At 41.9% G+C, this 23,594-nt stretch overlaps 1 protein-coding gene across 2 annotated transcripts; it reads right to left on the minus strand.

Moving 5' to 3' along the window:
* Positions 1 to 1,886: 1,886 nt before the first annotated feature.
* clta (clathrin, light chain A) lies at positions 1,887 to 21,765 on the minus strand. Of its 2 annotated transcripts, none has more exons than XM_084317980.1 (5): positions 21,488 to 21,765; positions 12,339 to 12,490; positions 10,571 to 10,624; positions 4,737 to 4,777; positions 1,887 to 3,111 (listed from the first exon to the last, which is right to left on the minus strand). In XM_084317980.1, the coding sequence occupies exons 1-5, from the start codon at positions 21,641 to 21,643 to the stop codon at positions 2,945 to 2,947; spliced, it is 570 nt and encodes a 189-aa protein (XP_084174106.1). In that variant the 5' UTR covers positions 21,644 to 21,765; the 3' UTR covers positions 1,887 to 2,944. The 2 variants fall into 2 exon arrangements, with proteins under 2 accessions (XP_084174106.1, XP_084174105.1); XM_084317979.1 differs by lacking the exons at positions 4,737 to 4,777; positions 10,571 to 10,624 and adding exons at positions 14,600 to 14,717; positions 18,885 to 18,913 and having other exon boundaries at positions 1,887 to 3,116; positions 12,339 to 12,450; positions 21,460 to 21,765.
* Positions 21,766 to 23,594: the final 1,829 nt, after the last annotated feature.

Consider the following 23,594-nt stretch of genomic DNA (forward strand, 5'->3'; position numbering starts at 1 on the left):
TCAACTCCTGGTCTGTGGTGCGACGTGGCGTCGGTGGATGGAACAATACATGATGTCTCAGAGGTGCTGGATTGGATTCAGGTCTGGGGAATGGGCAGGCCAATCCATATCATCAATGCCTTCGTCATGCAGGAACTGCTGACGCACTGCAGCCACATGAGGCAGAGCATTGTCATGCATGAGAAGGAACCCAGGGCCCACTGCACCAGCATATGGTCCGACAATGGGTCTGAGGATCTCATCCTGGTACCTAATGGCAGTCATGGTACCTCTGGTTAGCACATAGCTAAAACAAAAGACCGGCTGTCACAAAACAGTCACATCTAGGGACCTCAAAACCTACTCTAGCAAGGCCTTTAACCAAGAACTGGAGAGCCTGGACTGGTCAGATGAGCTCAGTGGTACACTAGTTGAAGAGACATGGCTAGGATTCAAAACCAAATTCACAACAATACTTAACAACATGGCCCCCCTAAGAACCACCAGGGTTACAAATCGCGCTGAGCCATGGATGCACTCTGAGATACTGACCGCTATGAAATCCAGAGACAAAAAATGCTCTGAACTTCATAAAAGTCAGTCAAAGCTTGCCAAAAGCACAAACAGAGATCTCCAAGCCCACGTGGCAGAACTCAAAATACAAAGAAACAGAAATGAGGCGTGGTGGGGGTAACTGTACATTGGAGGGGGTTGGGTTAGGACATTTACTGTACATTGGAGGGGGTTGGGTTAGGACATTTACAGGGGCCAGTTTCGAATTGCAGTCTCCCGTAGGTGCTCTTTGAGAGAATACCCTGAATACTCTAGCAGGAGCACTCATTCAAGGGTACTACGACTATGCATGCACCTCATGGTACCAAAGCACCTCAAAGGCACTAAAAACAAGATTACAAACATCACAAAACAAACTGGTCAGACTACTGCTTGACCTTACTCCTAAAACACACCTCACCCCAGCCCATTTTGACAACCTAGGATGGCTTAGAGTAGATGACAGAGTACAGCAACTTGCAATGGGCCTGGTCTACAAGATACACTACAGATGGTTAACCCTTTACTATCACACTACAGACGGTTAAAGGGTTAACCTTCTGTAGTGTGGTAGTGAAAGGGTTAACCCTTTGTCGTGCGGCAGTGAAAAGGATTAACCTTCCGTATTGTCACAGTGAAAGGGTTAACCATTCGGTAGTGTGGCAGTGAAAGGGTTAAAGGGGAGATGTGAAGCTCACAAAAGAACGTGTTTACCTGTTCACTGTCAAACAGAAATTTGAATACAAAGAATCATAATGTTGGCATTCAGAACGTTAACTTCCTGACTAGAACCAACTTCTGTGCCTCCTTGTGAGCGAACCCAGTAGCAGAAAAAGGTACCGGACTTTTTGCTACGACACTAGCAATGGATCAAATGAATGTTTCTTCCCCCAGGTCATTACCACAGATGATCGACGATGAGTTGGACTGAACTTGAAGAGGTTAGCTCGCAGCTTGACGTTCTAAATCTAAACCAATTAACAACTACAAAGGGATCTTATTACGATGACATGATAAATAAATTACTAAACTACTACCAGTATTAGAAAGAAAGGCTACCATCAATACACCCGTCCACCATTTACATTTAGCGGACGCTTTTATCCAAAGTGACTCATCAGGAAGGGCACAACTCTATCAGCTGAGTAACAATGTTCATCAAAGTGTTGCGTGCTACAGTGTAGGTTAGTATATTAGGATAAGTGCAGTAAGGTTAGTTAGGGTTATTAAAAAAAAAAAAATTCAGGTGAGTCTTTAATTTGGGTCTGAAAATCCTGATGCATCATATTAGCAACATGTTAGCACACAGGAAATGGGTGAAAAATGAACCCAATAAACTTGAGGCAGGAAGCAAATCCAACAACACCAAGTTTAATTCGGCTTTTACTGGTATTGAAATCAAATGGACAATGATGAACATGCACGATAAGCAACAGTTGGCTAACAGCTATTGTAGTTCTCTCTAAAACCACAATGGTCTCATCTTAATGACGTGTCTTTTTTATATACTGTATTTATATATATATATTGCCTTCTGTATATGTACATAGGTACACGCATATATAGAGTACACACACTGTTGTTTAAACACATACAAACAGGTCACATTGACTTGTAACAACTGGAATTTGTTCAGTTCCTGACCGAGAAGGGAGAGGCTTTTTCAAAAGGAAATGCATAGATTTTAAAATGTATCACAACATGTCACAAACCTGCTCTACACAAACGGCTAAGTACACACAAAATCTGGGGACACACTGTATAGTTTGGTCCTTAAAAAGAATAGAAACAGAAAAAAATCTATATATACTTTTCTTTCTTGGTGAACAGATGATGCAATGGAGGGAGGAGGAATGGTTAAAACCACTTACAACATCTATCACGATGGGTTCAAAAGTCGAATGGTTAGGGGCTAGAGCACGGCATCATGGGAATGATACCGTCTGTCGGCCTACGAGCGGGTTGCAGTGTAGTTCTGGGCTGTTGCGAATCCCCTATGTCCAAGGCTCATCAACCCTTCCCTTTTTATGTCCCCAACTGTCCACCCTTATCGCCCTGCGGTGTGCAACACAAGACCACAGACCAGACCAGACTTGGATGCGGTGCTCAAGTGCGAAAAGTGGGAAGAGAACTGGAACTGCACAAGTCTTTCATGGTATGTGGAAGAAGTGCATGAACATGTGCGGTTTTCATGGGACTTAAAAGATGGAGAGTTGGGGCTTTGAGCTAATCTCTACAGCATAGGAGGAAGGGGTCGGAGGTGAGATACAGATGTGAGGGTACATGGTTGTGGAATATGGATAGATATGGATATCTACAGCCCCACTGTCTTCAGAGGTCAGACAAACAGACAGGTATGTAAGGTGGTCTGGTGGGGGTATATAGGGGAAATGTAATCACGGCCCTCAAGGGCCTAGCGGACCAACGGAGCCTGCTTGAGGGAGATGAGGACGGAGCGCATGCGGGACACATCTTTGGCCTGCTTGCTAGACTTGGGGTTGAAGTCGCAGAGGCGTGCCACACGCTCCCACTCTGTTCCGGGGTTGCTCTCGTCCAGGTCGGAAATCATGGCCTCCTCGGCTGCCCTGGAGACAGGGGGGAAGGGGGGTATTAGTGGGGGAAATGAGTGTCATAGTAACAGAGGGTCCTATGCTGCTCACCAACACACAGCCATCCAACCAACACTACTCAATCAAGTTCACCAATGGGGTTCATTTGAACAGCACTCATCCCTTCTGCCTACGTAAATGGGATATTAAAACTGTATTTTCGAGTTGGGGAGAAAATTTTAACTGAACAAGAGGAAAAGTTGTTTCCTCGTACATTGCTGGAAATTACATCTGTAGGTGTTATGTGAACAATCAAGACTACAAAAACACCACAGACCAATGTAAGCTTGATTCAGGTGTTTATCACCAGAGACAGTTGTGTCTTTGTTTTTGAGTGAAACTATGTTGTTGGTTCAGCAAAGTTCACCTCAGGGCAGGACAGTTTCATACGAATAAAGAAACATCCATCCATTCGTCCCTGTGGCCACAGAGAAAGAAGCTAGGATAGTTTCGTTATCTGTGGCATGGCCCCAAAGCCCACGTAAGACATTACAACACAGTTACCAGCTTATTCGGCTCACCACAACAGTAAAAGGGGGATATGATTATCTGACATATCAGAAATCAAACCATAAAACAAAACTGAAAATTCATTAAGGCTCTTTAAGCGTTTAGGTTGGTTAAAAATGCAGCTCTGTGCAGAACTGGGGGAGGGCAGTCAGCCTGCACCCCCTACACCGTAACATGCGGTTTGGTTCCATTACTTTTGAGATCTAGGAGACCTCTGAAGTGCAAGATAGTATAGGGATGTTGCAGAGTCTCATCTGTATACTTGTCCTTTATTAAGAACACTGGTTAAAGTTCTGTTTTTTAACCAAACCTAAAAGAACTGGAAGCCTGGGGCTTTGCCATGCATTTAGCTGCGGCTGGAAAGCAGGCCATTTTGAAATGCGGCAAAGGCCAGAAAACCTTTAGCAGTGTTTAGCTTTGACATAGTGTCATAGTCTGGTGATGACTAATGAATGCCCTCTTGGTGAGGGGTTGGGGTGTTTTCAATAGACTAAACAACCCCAAAAAGGGGTCTTATACACTAAAGGGTTTACCACACAAACACCTGAAATTAAAATACAAGAAAATATTTTAAAAAATAACACAAAAAACAAACAAATTTAAAAAGGAAAAAATTAAATAAAAATGGTACACTGCCACAATCACAAGTAACATTTTGAGATGCAAGCCACAGATATGGCATAACAAGCCTAAACCCTCACCCAAAACCACCCGCAAACAAACAGCAATTCCACTGCCATGGATTAGCTGGTTCTAAGATACTGTAAATGACATAATCCCAACCCCCCTGTGCCCCAAACCCAGCTATACTAGTACACAATACACACAGCAAAAATGGGGATGAGAAGCCAATGAACATTCACTATCACATCCAACTACAAATACACACAGGACTAAAAGGACCACAACACCACAAAAGGGACATTACACCCAGCTTGTACTAAGGCAGTGGATCTAGCTACACTTGATATCTAGTCTAGTAAACTGGGAATCTGGGCAACATTTTCCTTTCAAATATAGACTACTATACTATATTCATCCCCTAATAAAAAGAATGTTGGATGTTCTGGCATTTTATGTTTTTACTTAACTGGTCTAGGCGGTAGCAAGGATGGTTAATGTGTGTGCTTTAAGGTGCATAGGAAAAGAAAACAAGGAGAAACAGTTTCACAAGTCAGAGAATATAGAAGAGATAAGAGGGGGGAATGAAATAGAAGAGCTTTATGCAGATGACAATAGCCAGCATGCGTTTTCAAGAGGAGAAAAACATAATTCGTTTTATTTTTCCCTTTCTTTTTCTTCAAAAAGGTCCTCTTAAGAGCCATTAGCACATGCAGCCTTTGTGTGTGTTGCCATTGGTTGGGTGAGAGGAGAGGACATCCTTCAACACACAGAATTGGGTCAATTGTCAGTCACACAGTATGCTTCAGACCTATAGTTGTATAGACATGTATAGACATGTATATTACTGGCTTTCTGCTATGAGAACAGTATGCAAACATAAACATATGGGGCTGGGATCCAATCAAAACCACATTAAGGTGTTCACATACAATATTTTCTATGAAAGTGACCTGCCGCCCCCGACTCAATGTTTGTGTTGCATGTTTGTGTAGAGTAGTTCTCCTTCTTCCAGTATGGCTGTCTGGTAACCACTTAAAAAAATGCCTAATGTGCAGTGGTAGAGTAGGTAAAACAATAGAAAAAGCATGATGTTTACAAGATCCAGTAATAAGACACCAAATGTATCATTATATCAACACATAGCAACCGTTGTTTTGCACATAGCAACCGTTTGTCTCTTCCATTGCCATGTACAAAACAATGATTGACATGCTAGAGGCAGCCATGCTGAAAGAAAAGAGCTACACAAACATCCAGCCTCCATTACTTCCTCTTTCCCCCCCAGCCAGACATTTGCATGTAACTGTAGTTTCCCCAACTCTGCTCCACTTCAACATGTAATCAGATGATGCAAATGAAAATAATCTGGGTAATGTGAAAGAAAAATGAGGTCAGCCAAACCGAATAAAAGTCCAGGAAAGAGGCTTTAGTGGGAGATCGGGCGTTTGTCTCAGGCATGACTCTGGAACTAAAAGGTTTAGGAGCAAAAAGTCCAATGTTAGCCCTCTTGATAAGACTTGGTGAAAACACAAAGTGTGTTTTTGGTGCCATAAGTAAAATATGGCAATTTCTTGTCTATGTGTTTGGCTATAAAATAACCAAAGAAAATAGACACTGTCCCACGTACAGAGAAGAGCAAGCTATAATCTGATCATTTATTTGAAGGTTTAATTCAATCTACAAGCCTTTGTGATGGATATCAGGTCGGGCAAGTTGTCACATTGATTTCATTGCCGTTTTAAATGTTTAAAATAGTAACTTTATCAGAAAAAGGCCACCATGTCCGTCACTTGGATTGGAATTACATTAAAACCATAAAAGTTAAATCAAATCAATTACACCGTTCTGTATAGATTATATTGATGGGAATGAAAAGCCAATGAAGCCAATGAGATATTGATAATATTTACATAGACGAGTATTTAAAGAAAAAATAAAATAAATACATCCACAGAGCTTTTCGAAAGGTGTGGAATAAAAGTATTGCTTTTACCCCACAAAAAATATTGTGATTGTGAATTAATCATTTTAAAGATTTTGTCGGTCCAAAATAATTGTTGTGTTTACCTCCGTCTGTCCAACCTGGAAGTCTGCATTTTTTTTTTTTTTACATATTCTCAAACTGCACAACATGTGTGAACAGTGAACACCACAATGCAGGCTGAATGACATCCCTGTGTAACACAATAGCAAATCTAAAGGCTGCACTGCTAAGGCAGCTGGCTCACTAGGCAATGACAAACGTATCACTCTGCTGGAAGACTGGCTATTCAGCGGCTACCATCCTAGCTAAAGCAAAAACAGCTCAGTTGGTTTGAAGCATTTGTGTATCCATTGAGGGTTTCATGTGCTCATCAATACAATCTTGTGTGTTATTTTTTTCCTGCTTTATACTTAATGGACAATATACAGAGGTAAAGATAGGAGGATAGAATAGCATGTGACATAGGTGACACAAGGTCAACTTAAACTCACAATGTCATACAAGCACATACACATAGGGCGGGATCCACTAAGAATGGATTGTGCGGTGGGAATTGCACCGTTACTTGCACAGGGTTTGCACTCGGATTCATATAGAATATCACCTTTTTTATTTAATTGAGACCGAAAGACACTGGTTGCCAGGTCAATCAATCCTATACATTTCGTCCTGTACAGCCAGAATCTATGGACAGATTTAGTTGATTGAGATTTCGTTGGAAGGAACAGCAGAAAATAGATCTTATGAACAACAGTATATCATTTGTTCAAGAAATATAAAGCCACATGCCGACATAAGTGACAAATGTAATTGGAATAGGACATTACAAACATATGCAATGACGAAAGTGACAAAAACACAGGACGCAATGTGTCATGAAAATACAAATTAAGCAAGCTCTATACATTACGAAGTAAACGAAATACAATACGAAATGAACGGAATACTAATGGTGAAAAATACGTTATGCACAGTCTGTATCGTGACTTAAGTATAGTGATAATATCGTATCGTGAGACCTCTGGTGATTCCCACCCCTAACTCCTATACATGGCACCAACACCATTATCAAGTTTGCAGATGACAACGGTGGTGGGCCTCATCAAAAACAAAAACTTCAGGAAGACTAGAGCCAGTAGCTACACACGCCCCTGTCCATATCAATGGAGGTTGAGGGTGTCTCCAACTTCAAATTCCTGGGAGTCCACATCTCCACACCTCGTCACAGGTCAAGAAGGCTAGGGGTCCGCAGGAGCACTCATTCAAGGGTACTACGACTATGCTTGCACCTCATGGTACCAAAGCACCTCAAAAGGCACTAAAAACCAAATTACAAACATCTCAAAACAAACTAGTCAGACTACTGCTTGACCTGACTCCTAGAACCCACCTCACCCCTGCACACTTTGCCAACCTAGGATGGCTTAGAGTAGACAACAGAGTACAGCAACTTGCAATGGGCCTGGTCTACAAGATACACTACACGACCAAGGTACCCATGTACATGTCAAAATACTTCCCAAAGGTCAGTGAATACCACGATCACAACACCAGAGGGAGCTCCACAAATCATGTAAAACCCAGATTCGGCTCAAACAAGGGACTAAACACGTTTCGCAATTATCCCACAACAATGTGGAACGCCCTACCCAAAGCTGTAAAGGAATGTAAAATCACTACCCACCTTCAAAAACACTCAAAGAACACCTACGGGAGACTGCAATTCAAAACTGGCCCCTACAAATGTCCTAACCCAGTTGTACAATAAAGACCAAGCATGGCTTTGCTAGTATTCCAATGTACAGCCCCACCCCACCTACCCAACCTCCTCCAATGTACAGTTTCCATGTCAAATGTATGTCAATATTCCAATGTACAGTGTGTCCCCCCCCCCCCCCTATTCTTGTTCCTAGTCAGGCATCTCTCCGGACAGCCCAAGGGTCCTTAGTCGGGTAATTAAATACAGGTGGTGAATTGCCGGCACCTGTGTTTCCATTGCAGACTGAGAGTGCGTCCTTGAGGAAAAACCACTCTACCACTCACTCAATATCCCACTATTCCATCCAGCCTTACAACCTGGATGGAAATCACTCACTCAATCTCTCACTTTCATCCAGCCTTACAACCTGGATGAAACCCACTCTGAAACACCACATCATTTTGAGAGGTCTCATTCAACAACAGAATCCTAAATAAAATACAAAAGGACTGTTCTCTTGTCTCGTGTGTCCACTCTCTGACCGGGGTGTGCTGTTGTGGATGAAGTGGCTCCAGCAAATAACATTACCACACGTTATATCTTCAATACATACACTAGGCTGTTACCTATACTGTACAAACTTTGAACTGTTGCCTATACTCAATTTATACCTACCTATTGCTTTCAATGTCTACAACTGCCTTACACTGTGTATGAACCTACACACACAGTATTCATAATCATAACTACATACTATAGTCTACCCATATACTTTGAATGATAGCATGTACAATAGTGCTGTATATATACACACATTTATATTTACAGCATATATATATATATCCATATATCCATCTGTACATACCGGCATAATCCTTTTTCACACATCTGTCGATACTATTATATGTACATATCCCTTACCTACACTTACTAAACAACTACCATAGTGTATTTATACCTGTATCACTGCAAATATTAATACGACAACTCTGCACTATACTCGGTAGTACTCATTTATATATTTTAACATGCGACACACATTGTTACCAGACAGCATTGATTTCCATCATGTGGAATCGACTCCAACATTTCTGGAATCAAACAGCCCTACTGGCCACACCTGGCCATTTTGCAGCTTTGTAGTCGATAATGTGAACACGTCGACGTCTGAGCCAAAGACAAACCTGGAGGTTCCTGCACAAGATTAGATTTAAAGGGATAGTACAACATTTTGGAACCCTAGCCCCATTTACTACTTACTTACCAATGATGTTGTCGATCAGTTGAGTCCTTTCACAATCCATGTTGTTCTTCATACTAGATACCCGTAGTTCCAGACAGCTTGTATAGACCAGAGCTTGTCCCCATTGACTTTGCCTTACTGTAGTTTGTGGCTAACTAAGCAGACATGCATAATCCAGTATGAAAAACAGCATGGATTGTGCTGAGACACTACTACATGATTTATGACATCATTGCCAAAGAGGAAATAGGGCAAGGTCTCCAAATCGGTGAAATATCCCTGTTGATAAGAACATAACTAATGTGTGGGAGGTTCTCGCAGCACAATTACTTATGTAATCCATCTTACACAAACATCTCTTGCTTTTGTGCAACCACCATCGCTGTAAGAGGGGAAATGGGAGAGAGTGCAAAGGGTGTGTGTATGCATTTTATGGCTGTGTGTCTGCGGGGGTGGCTACAGGGATGCAGAGGAAGGAAATGGTTCTTGAAGAACACTGCCAACGCTGCACAAAGTCCAGTAGTAAAATCATGACTCAACTAGGCAATGAGTCCATAAGACTAGCTTGTAAAATGTCAGATGAATGGCAAAAATACCTTCAAATATGCTGCTTTCCGCAAAACATTGACTTTATATTAGCAAAACTAAATTATAGGTTATATATTTAAATGTCCACTCCACTTGGATACACAATTGCTTCAGAAACCCCCCAAAAAGAAAACGGTTAGCAAAGTTAAATTAGTAAAAACATTTATATAGACTAACTGGTGAATTTTAATACTGTATTTGTGTAACTAATGTTTGCGTACTACTGTGCCACAGGCTCTGAAAGTCTATACAATTATTCAGACATTTGGAAGTTAGAAAGTAAAAAAAACAAGAATAAAAAAAGGGACATTTGCAAAAGAGTTTGGTGTAACGGTATGACAGAAACTGAGTATTTAAGGCTCGCTACTATGCATGTAGCAAAGTTGACGATGAGAGCAAATCAATAGGAGTATAGCTGTAGTACATTTAAAATTAATTGACATGGAAGTGAGAGATGGGAGGAGCTTAGTGATGGCAGTGCGGTGACGTGCACTCATTCACAATATGAAGCTATACCACAAGGCCTCTGCTCACAAATAACATGCAGACATGTGCAATCAAAACTATTAAAAACCATCGGATTCAGTAGACACGTTAAAAAAATCAAGCTCAAGACAAACATAAAATCTAATTTGGAGGGGGGAGGGGGGTGTAGGCTAACTATTTAGAAAATGAATGTCAATGGTAGTATGGCGGGATTTGACAATGATGTAGCAGAAAAATAAGAAGACAAAAAGAAAGAAAACAAAAAACTAAGGAGGATGTTAGTTGGAGCAACATACACATAACCAATGAGATCAGAGAAGGGCTGTTTGTAGAAGTCTTGGTCCAGCACCCTGGACAAACATCCACCAGGAACGACAGAGCCGCAAGAAGCAGGAGAAAAAAGAGACAGCGGTAAAAAGAAGGAGAGCAGGAAAATACAAACAATACAGGTTAACATGACTAGAAACCCTGTATGAAAGACGTGTATTTTTCTACCTGGCAGAGACCTTCTAGGTTGAAAGAATGAAAGAAACCCCATCATTCAGAAGTGTGGGTAAAAAGACAGGTTAGCGAGAAGAGTGTTGAGTTGGTCTGTGGTAGTGCATTATTAATAGGCCAGCAGGGTTACTGTTACAATGAAGAGACACTGAGCTCATAGAAGCTCGGCACTGTAGGAGGAAACCCCATCCCTCTCTGCTGCCAATAAGTCACTGATAGATGGGAAATGTAATGAAAGAATAGATGAGACACAGGGTGTGATTTCCATACCTCTGCTCGTTCATTCTGATCTCCGGTGGGCATGCGATTTATCCCCCATTCTGGAGGTTTATAATAGACTGTCGTTCATTCTTGCATTGAATTAATAATACATGGATTTCTTCTTTCCTCAGCGTTTCCCTGCTGGCTAGTGCCTCCTCTCTCCACAAAGCAACTGTGAACTGTGTTGTTGGCCGCACTTCAACTACAGCCTGGCCCTTTCAGTTTCACTGGCCTCTGCACTATAGCTGAAGATGCGTTCTGACCGGTGTTCGAACGGACCAGATAATTTGATGCGGTGTGGATCTCGTGAAGAGCGAGATTCAAGTCAAAGTGAAAATCACATCAAATATAAATTCCTCAAAAAGCCAATATGGCATACCACAGTCTTCATGGTGCTGAGCACTTTGACTCTGATTTACCAAATGTGTGTTCTGGGAGCAGTAAGCACCCAGTAACAACTATGAAGACATCATTTCTATGTTCTGTTCTGCAGTGTTTCTGCTGCTTAGCCATTTGGCCTATTGTATCTACTTAGCCTACTGTGCGTTTAAGAAATTAGTTAAGAAATGATTAACTAATCTAAACAATGCTGTATACATTATTCAAACCTCATTCTTACATATTGTATTCAGTATTAGTCAGCTTACAAGATGAAAAGGAACAGCAAAACCATTGCATTATATTTCATAAAACATCGTGTTTGAAAGTAAAACCTGTACCTTTCCTATCTGAAGTCATTGGTAAATTACCGACAACACAGAATGGTTAATTTAGTCAAGTTTTGTGATGAAAAATGCCTTTTTGCACTTAAGACCAACCTATATGTATGTGCCATACAGTGCATTCTGCCAGAGTCCATAGTTACCATGGCAACCACTCATTATGCAATTCCAAACCTTTTGAGATTATTATTCATTTAAAATTCATAATTCCCCCCACGATGCAGTCATTTTTGCATCCTAATTATACTAAATTATATTTGAATGTGTTTATTTTGTAGTAAGTCGTTGCATTGTTGCCGCCATCTTTAGTATTATGGGATGTCCCATAATGCATTTGTAAGTGGAGCTTATGGGTCAGGTAATTCTCAATTCTACAAGGTCCCGTGCAGATAGTACTTTACTCCCGACAGGATGTGGTGCCTCTGGCAAATTAGCAAAGTGGGGCAACGCGTATCAAGTACAAGAAAACCTCTACAATCATATTAATGAGATACTCGTTTCAACCTCCTTCCCCCCTGCCGCCCGTACCATCAGGCTATTTTCCATGCATCAATGCCCCACGCCCCAAATCTAAATCCAATACCTGTTGTTAACTTTGGTCTTCTCCAGCTGCTCGTTCTGCCTGGTGTGCCACTCCTCCAGCTCCACCTTGGCCTTCTCCTTCCACTCAGCCTCCTGCTCACGGGAGTTAGCATCTGGAGTGGGGGGGGGCATAGGAGATGAGGAGGGTAATGGGACAGGGCAGAGTGGGAGGATTGGGAGAGTGTAGGGAGGGGAGGTGGGATTGGGGGAGAGTAGGGAGAGGAGGTGGGGTTGGAAGGGTGTAGGGAGATGAGGAATGAAGTGGAGCAAAGGAGAGGAAAGAAATAAAAAGGGAGAAAGAGTCTATGATTACAGTGATTAGGTTTTGCATTCGTCATTATGTGCATCATGTCCTGACCTGATATGCCACACCTGTTCCCAACCAGACAAACATTGTGAAAGAGCTCCCCTTGGTTTGCTTACTTAGTGCCAGACATTGATGTAAATCCCATTGTTGTACTTATGTACAACTTCACCCCCAAAAGAAAATTCTCTACATCCATAGACCACTGCACTTCTGCGTTACATTGAGCTTATGGGAGAGAGCGTGTGGGGAGAAAATAAATGTATGTGGATGAGAGCCTTGAAATTAAATGGTTGTAGCTACAGCTGTGGGGGTGCTGGGGACATGATCCAATAGACATTTATACGCTCTTTCTCCCATGATTTCAGAATACCGGAAGTGTTGCGGTGGTCTATACTTTCAAAAGCATTTGAAAAGGTTATTGTAATGAAATACATTTCAAAAGGTTATTGTAATACGAGTTAGACTGAATAAAACTTAATGGGCTTTTGAGTCAGTCTAGAAAAATGGTAAAATTAGTTACTAGTTCAATTTTTTTTTTTTATAAATTTCTTTATTACAGGAAAAGTAAGTTGTACATTTACAATTGGCAACAACATCATTCATTTTCCATCTTTTTCTCTTTTCTTCCCCTTTCATTTCCCCTTCCCCTCCCTCATACCCACCCCATCCCCCCCCACACCGGAGTTGTTGAAAACACATCTGCAAAACATCCAAACATACAGCATAGATGCTACTGGGAAAGAAAAACAAAAAAAACAATAATAATATCAATCAGACCCATCTATATTATGCACAACCATTTAGATAAAAAGGAGTAAAGAAGGAACTAAAAACACAGAAAGAAAACTCTCCAGCACGGCTGTGGCTGTGGAAGAAAGTCATCAATGAGATTATTTCGCTCTTTCCCTCACCCCTGTCTATAGTATTGTGGTAATTCTTGGGTAGTTTGACCTTCTGCAGCTGCGTCTCCCGTTCCCCTCTCCCTCCCCCAGTTACACACCCAGCCCCCGGGGGTCTCATTCACACCCATACATACCAGGACAGGGAAGGGGGGAGGGGGGGGGGGGGGGAATTAGAAAATAGGAATAAAATAATAATAGAAAATAAGGAAGTGCAGTTAAAGGTGTAAAGCTCTATCCTTTCTAAGTCTCTTCATTGATAGTCAGGGTACTAGTTCAACTTTGAGAGGAGCGGCGCTCATCAAGGTAACTTTTTTCGACCGACCAATCAACATCGAGCAAGTGGCGGGGCCGCGGCAGTCGCGAGACTCAGGAAAACGCTCTGAGCATGCATATTTTTGCTTTTCAAAGCGGTCCGCCTTGAAAAAAACTTCCCCAGTGGACACAAAGCCTTAGGCAGTGAGAAAATTTTATTTGAAAATGGTTGCAATTAAAGTAAAATAATGTTCAAGATTCAAGAGTTTATTCATCACATACATACCAGGGCATACAGTGAAATGCGGTTGGCCATGCCCGCTATGATTGTGCAATAAAACAATAGTAATAGTAGTAATAAAAATAAGATAACTAGAATAGACATGATAAATAGACATGTTAACAAATCACTTAAAGGCACTGGATCCTATGTACACTCCTATACAATGTGCAGTTTTACTTCTATGTCCCTATGCTATACTTGCTGTTACTAACTATACTATGCAACAATCACAACAAGTTATTTTCTTAAAGTGTCCTTATTCCCTTCCTTTAAAGTGTTCTTTTCTTGTGTGTTTAAAGTGACCTATAGTGCGTTTGTGTGAGCGAGTGTAGAATGTTGTGTTGTGTGTGTGTTCATGTGTGCTTGTGTGTGGAGAAATCAGTGTTCATGTAGAACAGATGAAGTGCAGTCCTTCCTCGAAGGACCCACTGCACTACAACTGCTACTACATTGATCTAACACTAATGTGTGGAAACGCTGATACGCGTAAAGGTGGAGTGTTCAAATTGTCTGCATACCTAGCTCCTCCAGCCTGTCTCTCTGCTCCTCTCTCCATTTACGCAGGCTCTCTGGCTCTGCCTGCAGTCGGTCAGCACTGGAGATGGCTGCGTAGGCATCTGATGGACCATTGCTCTCCTGACGAAAGGCATGGGAGATGATCGACAGGTACAACAGGTCATTGTGCTACTCAGTCTTCCATTTTAAGAGAGCAAACCCTGAACCACAGCCTATGCAAGGAAAAACTATGGATATGCCACCACAAATTCTGAATCCAACACATATCGGAATACCAAAAATCCATTTGCTTTGATGTCTGACAAATGGCTCTTGGAGCACTGATGTTCCAAGTAAATTTTCCCCTCTATCAGATTTGAGCAGCTCTGCCAGATTTATTTGTACAGAAGGGGGTGAAAGCAGGTGCTCTAACATAAAGATGTCTGGACTCAAATCTCAAAACCAAAAACACCCTTTCAACTTGTACTTTTGGTTAAATCTGTAGCAGTATAAGTATAATCTGAGTGCAACAGTTGTCCATGTTGTAGCTACTGGGTGTAAAGGCAGCTGGGTTGAGATGAGCGCAGGAAGCAGGAAGGAGGAACTGTTGACTCGGCATGAGATTCAAACCACTATGTCAAGCTGTTCTCAAGAGTGAACTTGAAATCAACTTCCCAGCTCCACATCCCCCTCATAATTATTAGTGTTTTGATCATGTTGTTTGTCAAAAATCCTCTTTTTTTAAGCCTTGTGCAAAACAGGCTGCTATACTGTTGCAAAAAGTAGGTTAAACAAAAGTCAGAAACAACTGTCACTGCTTGATACTAGGAATGGGGACAAGTAATGTTTTCCCAAATAGAGTACTGGCATGAATTAATTGGGTAGTGGTACTTGTTTAGGAAAATAACGAAATATTTGTTGGCACAATTTGGAAATACACAAACATGAACCACTGTTTTTATCCTTTAAATAACACTAAGCTAGCTGTGCAACAAACGTTTCACTAACGTTAGCAAAGAGGCTAGATATAGGACGTTAGCTCTACATGCTCCACAGCTTCCATTTGTTGTCTTCCTGCAACAACTCACACCTTGCAGGATTTCAGAGCAAGATTTCACTGTCACGGTGTAGAAAATGTTTTCTCATCAGTCTTTAAATCCACGCACAAAAAACTGAAATTAGGCAAAAGGCAATTTTACTGATTTGACAGCACAAGGAAACCAAACTTCTCAGGTGAAACATCTCTCTCAAATGTCTTAGGAAATAATGTGGCTTATGTGTTGATACATAGGCTATTATTAGCAAGGACAATGCAAACACCAAACTCGTTGGGGTTGGGCTACAACATATGTGTAATGTCACAGTCGAGCATTATTGTCATTGGGCTATTTGACTATGGGTCATTGGCGGCAGGCCTGGCCTGGCGTATATAAGGACTTTCTTCCTCCACGTGCTCTCGGAAGAGTTGCAAGTAGCGTAGCGATGCACGATATATCGGCCGCCGACATAATATCGTCCGAAATGGTAAAAAAAAATTTCATAGGCTACTTTTTTATTATTATATTTTTCTTTTTTTACATGTTTTGGTCTTAAATAGTTAAAAAATATCAGTCATTTCTGAAAATAAGTTACAAAAGTAAAATTTAAATAAAATGTGGTTTGGAAAATAGCTCTTTATTTGATTATCATAAAAAAGTGTTTTCTATACAGAGATATCGGTAAATATCGGTATCGGCCAGAACAGCAATATTAATATCGGTATCGGCCACAATTTTCACATCGGTGCATCACTAAAGTAGCGTGATGAACACTGGGGAGTTGCGGCATACGGAGCACCACACAGGAAGATGGCCGCAAGCCAGCTTGGCAAGAGAAACGCCAACCTGCCACAAAGTGAATGCCTCCCAGTCCCCACAGATCCGTAGGTTTACGGATGAATGTCGACATAGTGCATTTTAGTGTTAGTTTGTCTCAAAACAAGTATATAGTCTACCATATGTTGTTGTAGCATCTATTTGAATAAATCGGAATGCAGAAGGAATTCCTGTTTCATCAAACAACTCCAGCATGGCAACTGCCTGCATACATTTTTCAGTATGGGTGACCCCAGTGGGAATAAAAACCCCTACCATTGGCAGTGTTAGCACCAAGCACACTTGAGCTGCATAGCAACAGGTCAGCGATACACAGCAGCCAAGGATCAAATTTGTCCAGCAAAGACAGGGCTGTACGCTAAGCTTTTTCACTAGGGGCACACTAGGGGCACATTTTTAAATAACTATTTTACCATTATAGTAGGGCTGGGCGATATGGCCTCTAAATGATATCGCGATATTTTTTGGCCATATCACGATACACGATATATATCGCAATATTTTGACATTTCCTCTAAAGCACTTAAAAATGCTTGATTTAACCCTTTGATGCATACAGTCACGCCAATATGATGATTATAATAAGTCCCTGCAACATATGTTTGCATTATTAAACCATGAAGATGCTTTAAAAAATTATTTAATTAATGTACTAAGAGTAATCTACTGACACACTAATAAAAAATGTATTTACATCTAAGACCATTTATATAAAAACTTTTGGGTGCCTTTTTTTTGCACAGTACTGTGTTTTCTATCCACTTTAGCCAAACACACACACATATATATATATATATACCGTACTTTTCGCACTATAAGCCGCACCTGACTATAAGCCGCAGCAGCTAAATTTAATGATGTGTACATATATAAGCCGCACTGGACTATAAGCTGCAGGTGTTTTAATGTTTAATTACCATATGTAATTAGCATTGGGACACAATACTGTCGGACAAATAACAAGAATTAACTCATTTACAAGTTGTATTAAGTTTAGCAAATAAGGGAACAGATAAATAACATTTCAATGCAGTCAAAAAAGCAATATTTAGATTTTTACATTTTCGGGTTTGGTCACGTCAAGTCACATATAAGCCGCACCGTTATATAAGCCGCAGGGTCGAAAAATGGGGGGAAAAGCCGCGGCTTATAGTCCGAAAAGTACGGTATACACACACACTACTGTGAGAAAATAATAATCACACACACAAAGGGATAATGGCTTATAGCAGACTTAATGATTTTAGAATATTTCAGATAATGAAATTAAATGTTTATATCATCAACTATCCAGTTAGTATTTATACTGTCTGTAACGTTTGGCTACTTTAAATAATTGAATGTAGAGAGAGCTGTACTGTATTGTACCCATTCTGCAATCTGTTAATAAAGTTTTCAATCAATCAGAGCGAGAGAGAGAGAGAGAGAGGGGGCGAGAACGAATGAGAGAGCCAGCCCCCCCCCCCCCGGGTTTTGTTCTAGTTTCGCGTTTTGATCGTCTAAGCTGCCGTAGGTGATGACGTCACACTCGAATGTAAACAGGAAGCGTTTAACAGACGGAGATGGAAAGTGGATGATATACAGTAACAGAAACGAATAACCAATAAATATGAAGTTATGTTTAAACTTCTGTTGTCAAGCGTTGTCAATATAACTCACCCCCTTTCCTCCCGAATGGAACTAGTGTTGTGGAGTCCGCTTTGACTGGTGTCCAGGGTTAGCAGCAGCTAACGCTAGTTAGCTTAGCATAATCCTAATAGATACCGTGGATAGCAGCTAACGTTAGCCCATTGCTCGTGTCAATCAAATTGCATGTTATTAAAGGTCCGCGCTGGTCTGTCTAATAATGCAATTACAACCGCAACATTATGCCCTGGTTGTAGGCTAATGTTTTATCCAATTTGTATGGATTAATTTAGGAGTGAAATGCGAATGAAGGGTTGCAATCACTACTCGCAAGCTTGCCCCCAGATGATATTTTCCACTCGCACCGGCCAGATTAGGGGGCAATTTGCGACGAGATGCTCGCAGTGTACAGCCCTGAAAGACAGATATCAACTCCATAGGTAGGCCTGATCCAATACGACTATTTAGTGACTCATGATTTTATCCAAATTATTTTATTAAACTTTTTTTTTAATCTGGTTTCACTGTTTTTTTTATTTTGTTGTGTTATTATTATTATTTTTTCTATTATTATATACTAAGCAGTAGTGTAAAGCACCCTGTGCATTCGTGCTGTGAAGGGTGCTATATAAATAAAAGTAATTCATTCATTCATATGGCTCATTGGTCAATATAGTCCTCATCATTATAATGCCATGTTAATTCTGCTCTAATTACCCCTAGAACTGAGCCGTTTCACTAAACATAGTAGGGCTGGTCTGTGACAGTAAGAGTAACAACTGGTATAACCAAGAAAACTAGATATTACCTCGTGAATTTCTCCATTGATAGCAGCATCTAGAAAGGTGGAGGGGGGGGGGGGGGGGGGGAGTTAGTGGTCAATCGTTTCTTTATTACAATTAACCCCATGTCTTGCAGCACATGTTATGAGGAGAAGAAATGGCAGAAACGTTTACGTATGTGGCAAACAAATAAAACACCGACATGTCATGAATAAATGTCACAGCAAGATTAGCCCCTTACGTGACTGCGATGTGCAAGCCAGGGGCTGGCTTTTTAATAATAAAAAAAAAGCCAGCCCCTGGCTTGCACATTGATTGAAAAGTTTTATTAACAGATTGCAGAATGGGTACAGTACGCCTGTAGCTGTTCCGCAACCGTTCCTACTTCCGGGGTAGGCCTGATTGGCCCCGACAGGCATGTGACCCGCCGCGGCCACGCCCCGCGGCAGCCCCAGGAGCAAGCGCGCTACTGCTGGAGTTCGCTTCGCCTTTCACATCGCTGCCGTTGGCGAAAGCAGACAAATGAATGACTAATTCGGTCAGAAATAACGTAACTAATAACGTTAGTAAGCACTGCTTATATGCTTATTATGTCTGCGGGGTACAGTAAACGTTTCTCCCGGTACATTCTGAAGAGCACACCGCTGTATGTTGGAGAACCAGCGGTACATTCTGAAGAGCACACCGCTGTATGTTGGAGAACCAGCGGGCTGTATGTTGGAGAACCAGCGGTCTTCGGGTCTCCCTCACTCGAGTGAGACTAAAGCCGTGCACAGCTCAGCCCTGTGAGACGCTTATGTCTGCGGGGTACAGTAAACGTTTCTCCCGGTACATTCTGAAGAGCACACCGCTGTATGTTGGAGAACCAGCGGTCTTCCTCACTCGAGTGAGACTAAAGCCGTGCACAGCTCAGCCCTGTGAGACGCTTATGTCTGCGGGGTACAGTAAACGTTTCTCCCGGTACATTCTGAAGAGCACACCGCTGTATGTTGGAGAACCAGCGGTCTTCCTCACTCGAGTGAGACTAAAGCCGTGCACTGCACAGTCTCTAACAGTGTAACAGTAAGAAGCATTTTGGATAAAAGTATTCTGTACTTCTGTATGACAACAATGTATGCCTTTCAAATGTTAAATGATTAAATGATACACAGCGAAATCTACGCTCTCGCCTCTCATCCTGCTCTCATCCTGCTTTCGCCAACGGCAGCGATGTTAAAGGCGAAGCGAACTCCAGCAGTAGCGCGCTTGCTCCTGGGGCTGCCGCGGGGCGTGGCCGCGGCGGGTCACGTGCCTGTCGGGGCCAATCAGGCCTACCCCGGAAGTAGGAACGGTTGCGGAACAGCTACAGGCGTACAGTACAGCTCAATACATACAATTGTTAAGGGGGTGCAGACCAGAGAAAGACTTTCGTCTTGTTTACATCAGGGTCCCCCATTTTCAATTCATCATAACATATATGACACACACGACATACAGATAGACAGTACTGCTACATCTATACATTTATGACATACCAGATTTGCAAATACAGTACTGTTTGTGATACAAAAAGTGTCCAGAAAAAGTGTATACACATTTGACGTAGAAACTGTACATTGGAGGAGGTTGGGTAGGTGGGTTGGGTGGGTGGGGGGCTGTACATTGGAGGTGGGGGTGGTGGGGGGACACTGTACACTGGAATACTGACAAAGCCATACTTGGTCATTTACTGTACAACTGGGTTTTAGGACATTTGTAGGGGCCAGTTTCGAATTGCAGTCTCCCGTAGGTGTTTTTTGAGAGTGTTTTTGAAGGTGGGTAGTCACGTAAGGGGCTACAGCAAGATGTCAGTAAAATATTTCACACTATTGTTCTCTCCCCCTTCTCCCGAGAAAATGAGGATGTGTCTCAACTCCTGGGTGAGTGATGCACCGTGCGGATGGATACACAACCCTTATACACAACATATTATGCCAAGCTAGAATTTCTGACTAACCCTTATACACAATATGCCAAGCTAGCATTTCTGAGAAATTCTGACTAACATAAATTGGCCAATAACCCCACTTCCTTGGAACGTTAACCAAGTGTGTGATCAAAGGTCATAATATACATGTCCTGCCAAGCCACCATCCTAACGTTAGCTCCGTGGTTAGCCATGGAAGCTTGACATCATTAGCTCATTGATTAATGACAGGGAAGGCCAGACAAGGCCATCATCATAATGTTGTTGCTCTACGTTACTCACATTTATTTATGCTAATAAAACGTTAGATATATTAGCTAGTTGACGTTGCATGTAGTACTGTTATTAACGTTACATGTATTTGCCATTGTATTATCGTGTGCCACTGCCTTAACATAGCTATATAATATTAACGTTACACATTGAAAGACCCCGCAGGGCGTTGAGCTTAACGTTAGCTAGCTAATTGTTTAGAATCCCATTTGGCTATAGCTGGGTTGTTGCTATCTCAGCTAAGTTAGCAAACTACACTGCTAGTAGAGTTAGGTTATTATCCATTAAGTGTTCAATTAGCGTGATGACCGCTACGAAATGATACCGTTATCCTAGTTGAATGTGCTCCGGTTCATCCGGCAGCAGCAGTCAGAGTCACGCACCGTGCGAGTCTCCTAGCGACGAGGGCACGTCTCCGCCGTCCAGGATGCTGAAGCCTTCGTCGTTTTCTATCCCGGCGATCTCGCTCTCCTGCTGGGCCAGGAACGCTGCGGCGGGGTCCTCTTGTTCTGAGACAACCCCGTTACCGACGGCGGCGGGTGCGTTGAGCATGTCGAAATCGTCCATGTCTATATATCTAACTAACGGGGGATACGTGATCGAAAAACGGTAACTGTATCTAAACACACGGCGAGCAGGTGTATCGGTGAACTGAACGGTTTAGCTCGACAGCCGGGCGGGGGAGGAGACAGGAGGAGAGACGCACAAACACACGGTACCGGAAACGGGAGAAGGACCACTCAGAAACCATGGATTGTGATTGACCGCACGGCGAACCAATCGCACAAGAAATGCTTCAAAACTGGACCAACGACATCATTACAACTGAGGGTCCCGTGATCTGTTGTAGTGTCATTGCTCGGTGATGGGTAGCTGCACATCCAGCCAGGTTGAGGTTTAACGTTCTGGTCTATTGAAATGAGCGCATGTAGTAGGCCTTTAACACTTTCTCTGCCACGCTTATATCCATCAATGTTTGATCACTGCCAGCACAGTCTGTAAACCTATGGAGATTATCCAATGGGGGGTCCAGGGGGGGGGGGGGGGGGGCGAGCAAGAGCATTATGTGTGTAGGGTATTAGATAGGTATTAGGGGTATATCTTGTATAAGACATTTATCTAAATGGTGATTTCATTGGATGTGCACTGTTAATTAATGCTTGTATATCTAATCTTGTGTTGTCATGTTTGTTTAGGTGTTTGTTTAAAAAAAAGAAAAAAATACAAAAAAAGCCTATGGAGATGTTTACCTTCTTTGCAGGGCTATACCCTTTTAAATTGTATTGCTAAATTGACATTACTATGGCCCATTCAACATCAATTATCTATCGTTCAGGATGTAGGAACGTTTTACTTTTTCATTCACACATTCATACAAAAATACCGTCTAGAATATAAATATGTTTTTATCGTTTTCTGCAGTAAACCCTAGAACGTGAGATATAGGCATAAATGCATATATACATTATCAAATGCCATTTGTTGCCGATACACGCTATATTAAAAATTTCAACTGTACATGGTCCTAAACGTTATGACTGATCATGCACGGGTGAACGGAGGGGGGGGTCGTATATAATTCCGTGATCGTCGTTAACACTTTCAGCGCCACGCCTGGTTTTCCGTTTTACCGCTTGAATGCCACCATCGGCGCCAATGTTAACGTTAATATCGCCTAATCTATGTTTTAAATTATGGCTATGTGTCTAATCTGCCCATCGCATTATCAAATACTATTTTCCAGTCAGTGCTGTGAAGGCAGATTGTTTTTTTATCGCGTCGTTGCCGTTTCAGAGCAGTTAGAAAAGCCCCCGTTTTGATATAAAAAACAGCTCATTCTGGAGCATTCTATGAAAATCGTCTTTTAGTGGAATATTCCACAACGTTGATATTCGTCGGCCTTTTTATGAATCGTTTCAAATAAACGCTAGATGATCAATATTATACGTGCACGCACGCACATTACGGCCGCGCGCGGATAATCGCCTCGTTGATTTCCTCTCGGACTTTTACAGTGAAACCGAAAGAAGACATTTCACAAAACAGCTTATAACTTCATCAAACTTACTCTGATTATCCTACCACTGATAACATAGAGTCCTTACCTGACATCAGATGGTATCCAACTGGTATATTCCAATTCCTGATCACCATTCGAAAAAATCGATACGTGTATGGATCCAACGCGATACAGTAGAACTCCATGATCCGCGGGGATCTGAGGCTCCAGAATGAACTCTAGTAACCCCGGCTGGATCAGTGAACTGGAAAATGTGGAGTACCGGATTTTTTTCCCCATTCATTTTCATTGAGTCCATTCCAAAATCACTTATGTCATCTGGGAGACGACAGGGGGCGCTTTTTTCCACAGTGATCGTCGGCGCCCCTCGGCTATACTCGGGTAGGCTCGGGTGATGCAATAATTTTTCAGATCGCAAAAAAAAAAAAAAATCCGAGAAATCTCGTGAGTGGCTAGCAACCACCTATAAAAAAACACGAGAGATCTCGTGAGTGGCAC

Source organism: Notolepis coatsorum (genome assembly GCF_963971535.1).
Source record: "Notolepis coatsorum genome assembly, chromosome: 7".
Lineage (NCBI taxonomy): Eukaryota > Metazoa > Chordata > Actinopteri > Aulopiformes > Paralepididae > Notolepis > Notolepis coatsorum.

Excerpts from the sequence above, each read along its gene's own strand:
- clta (XM_084317979.1), bottom strand. The coding sequence starts at position 21,643 with ATGGACGATTTCGACATGCTCAACGCACCCGCCGCCGTCGGTAACGGG. Across the intron at positions 18,914-21,459 it reads GTCGCTAGGAGACTCGCACG|ATGCTGCTATCAATGGAGAA; the intron begins GTGCGTGACTCT and ends CCACCTTTCTAG. Across the intron at positions 14,718-18,884 it reads TCAATGGAGAAATTCACGAG|GAGAGCAATGGTCCATCAGA; the intron begins GTAATATCTAGT and ends GCCTTTCGTCAG.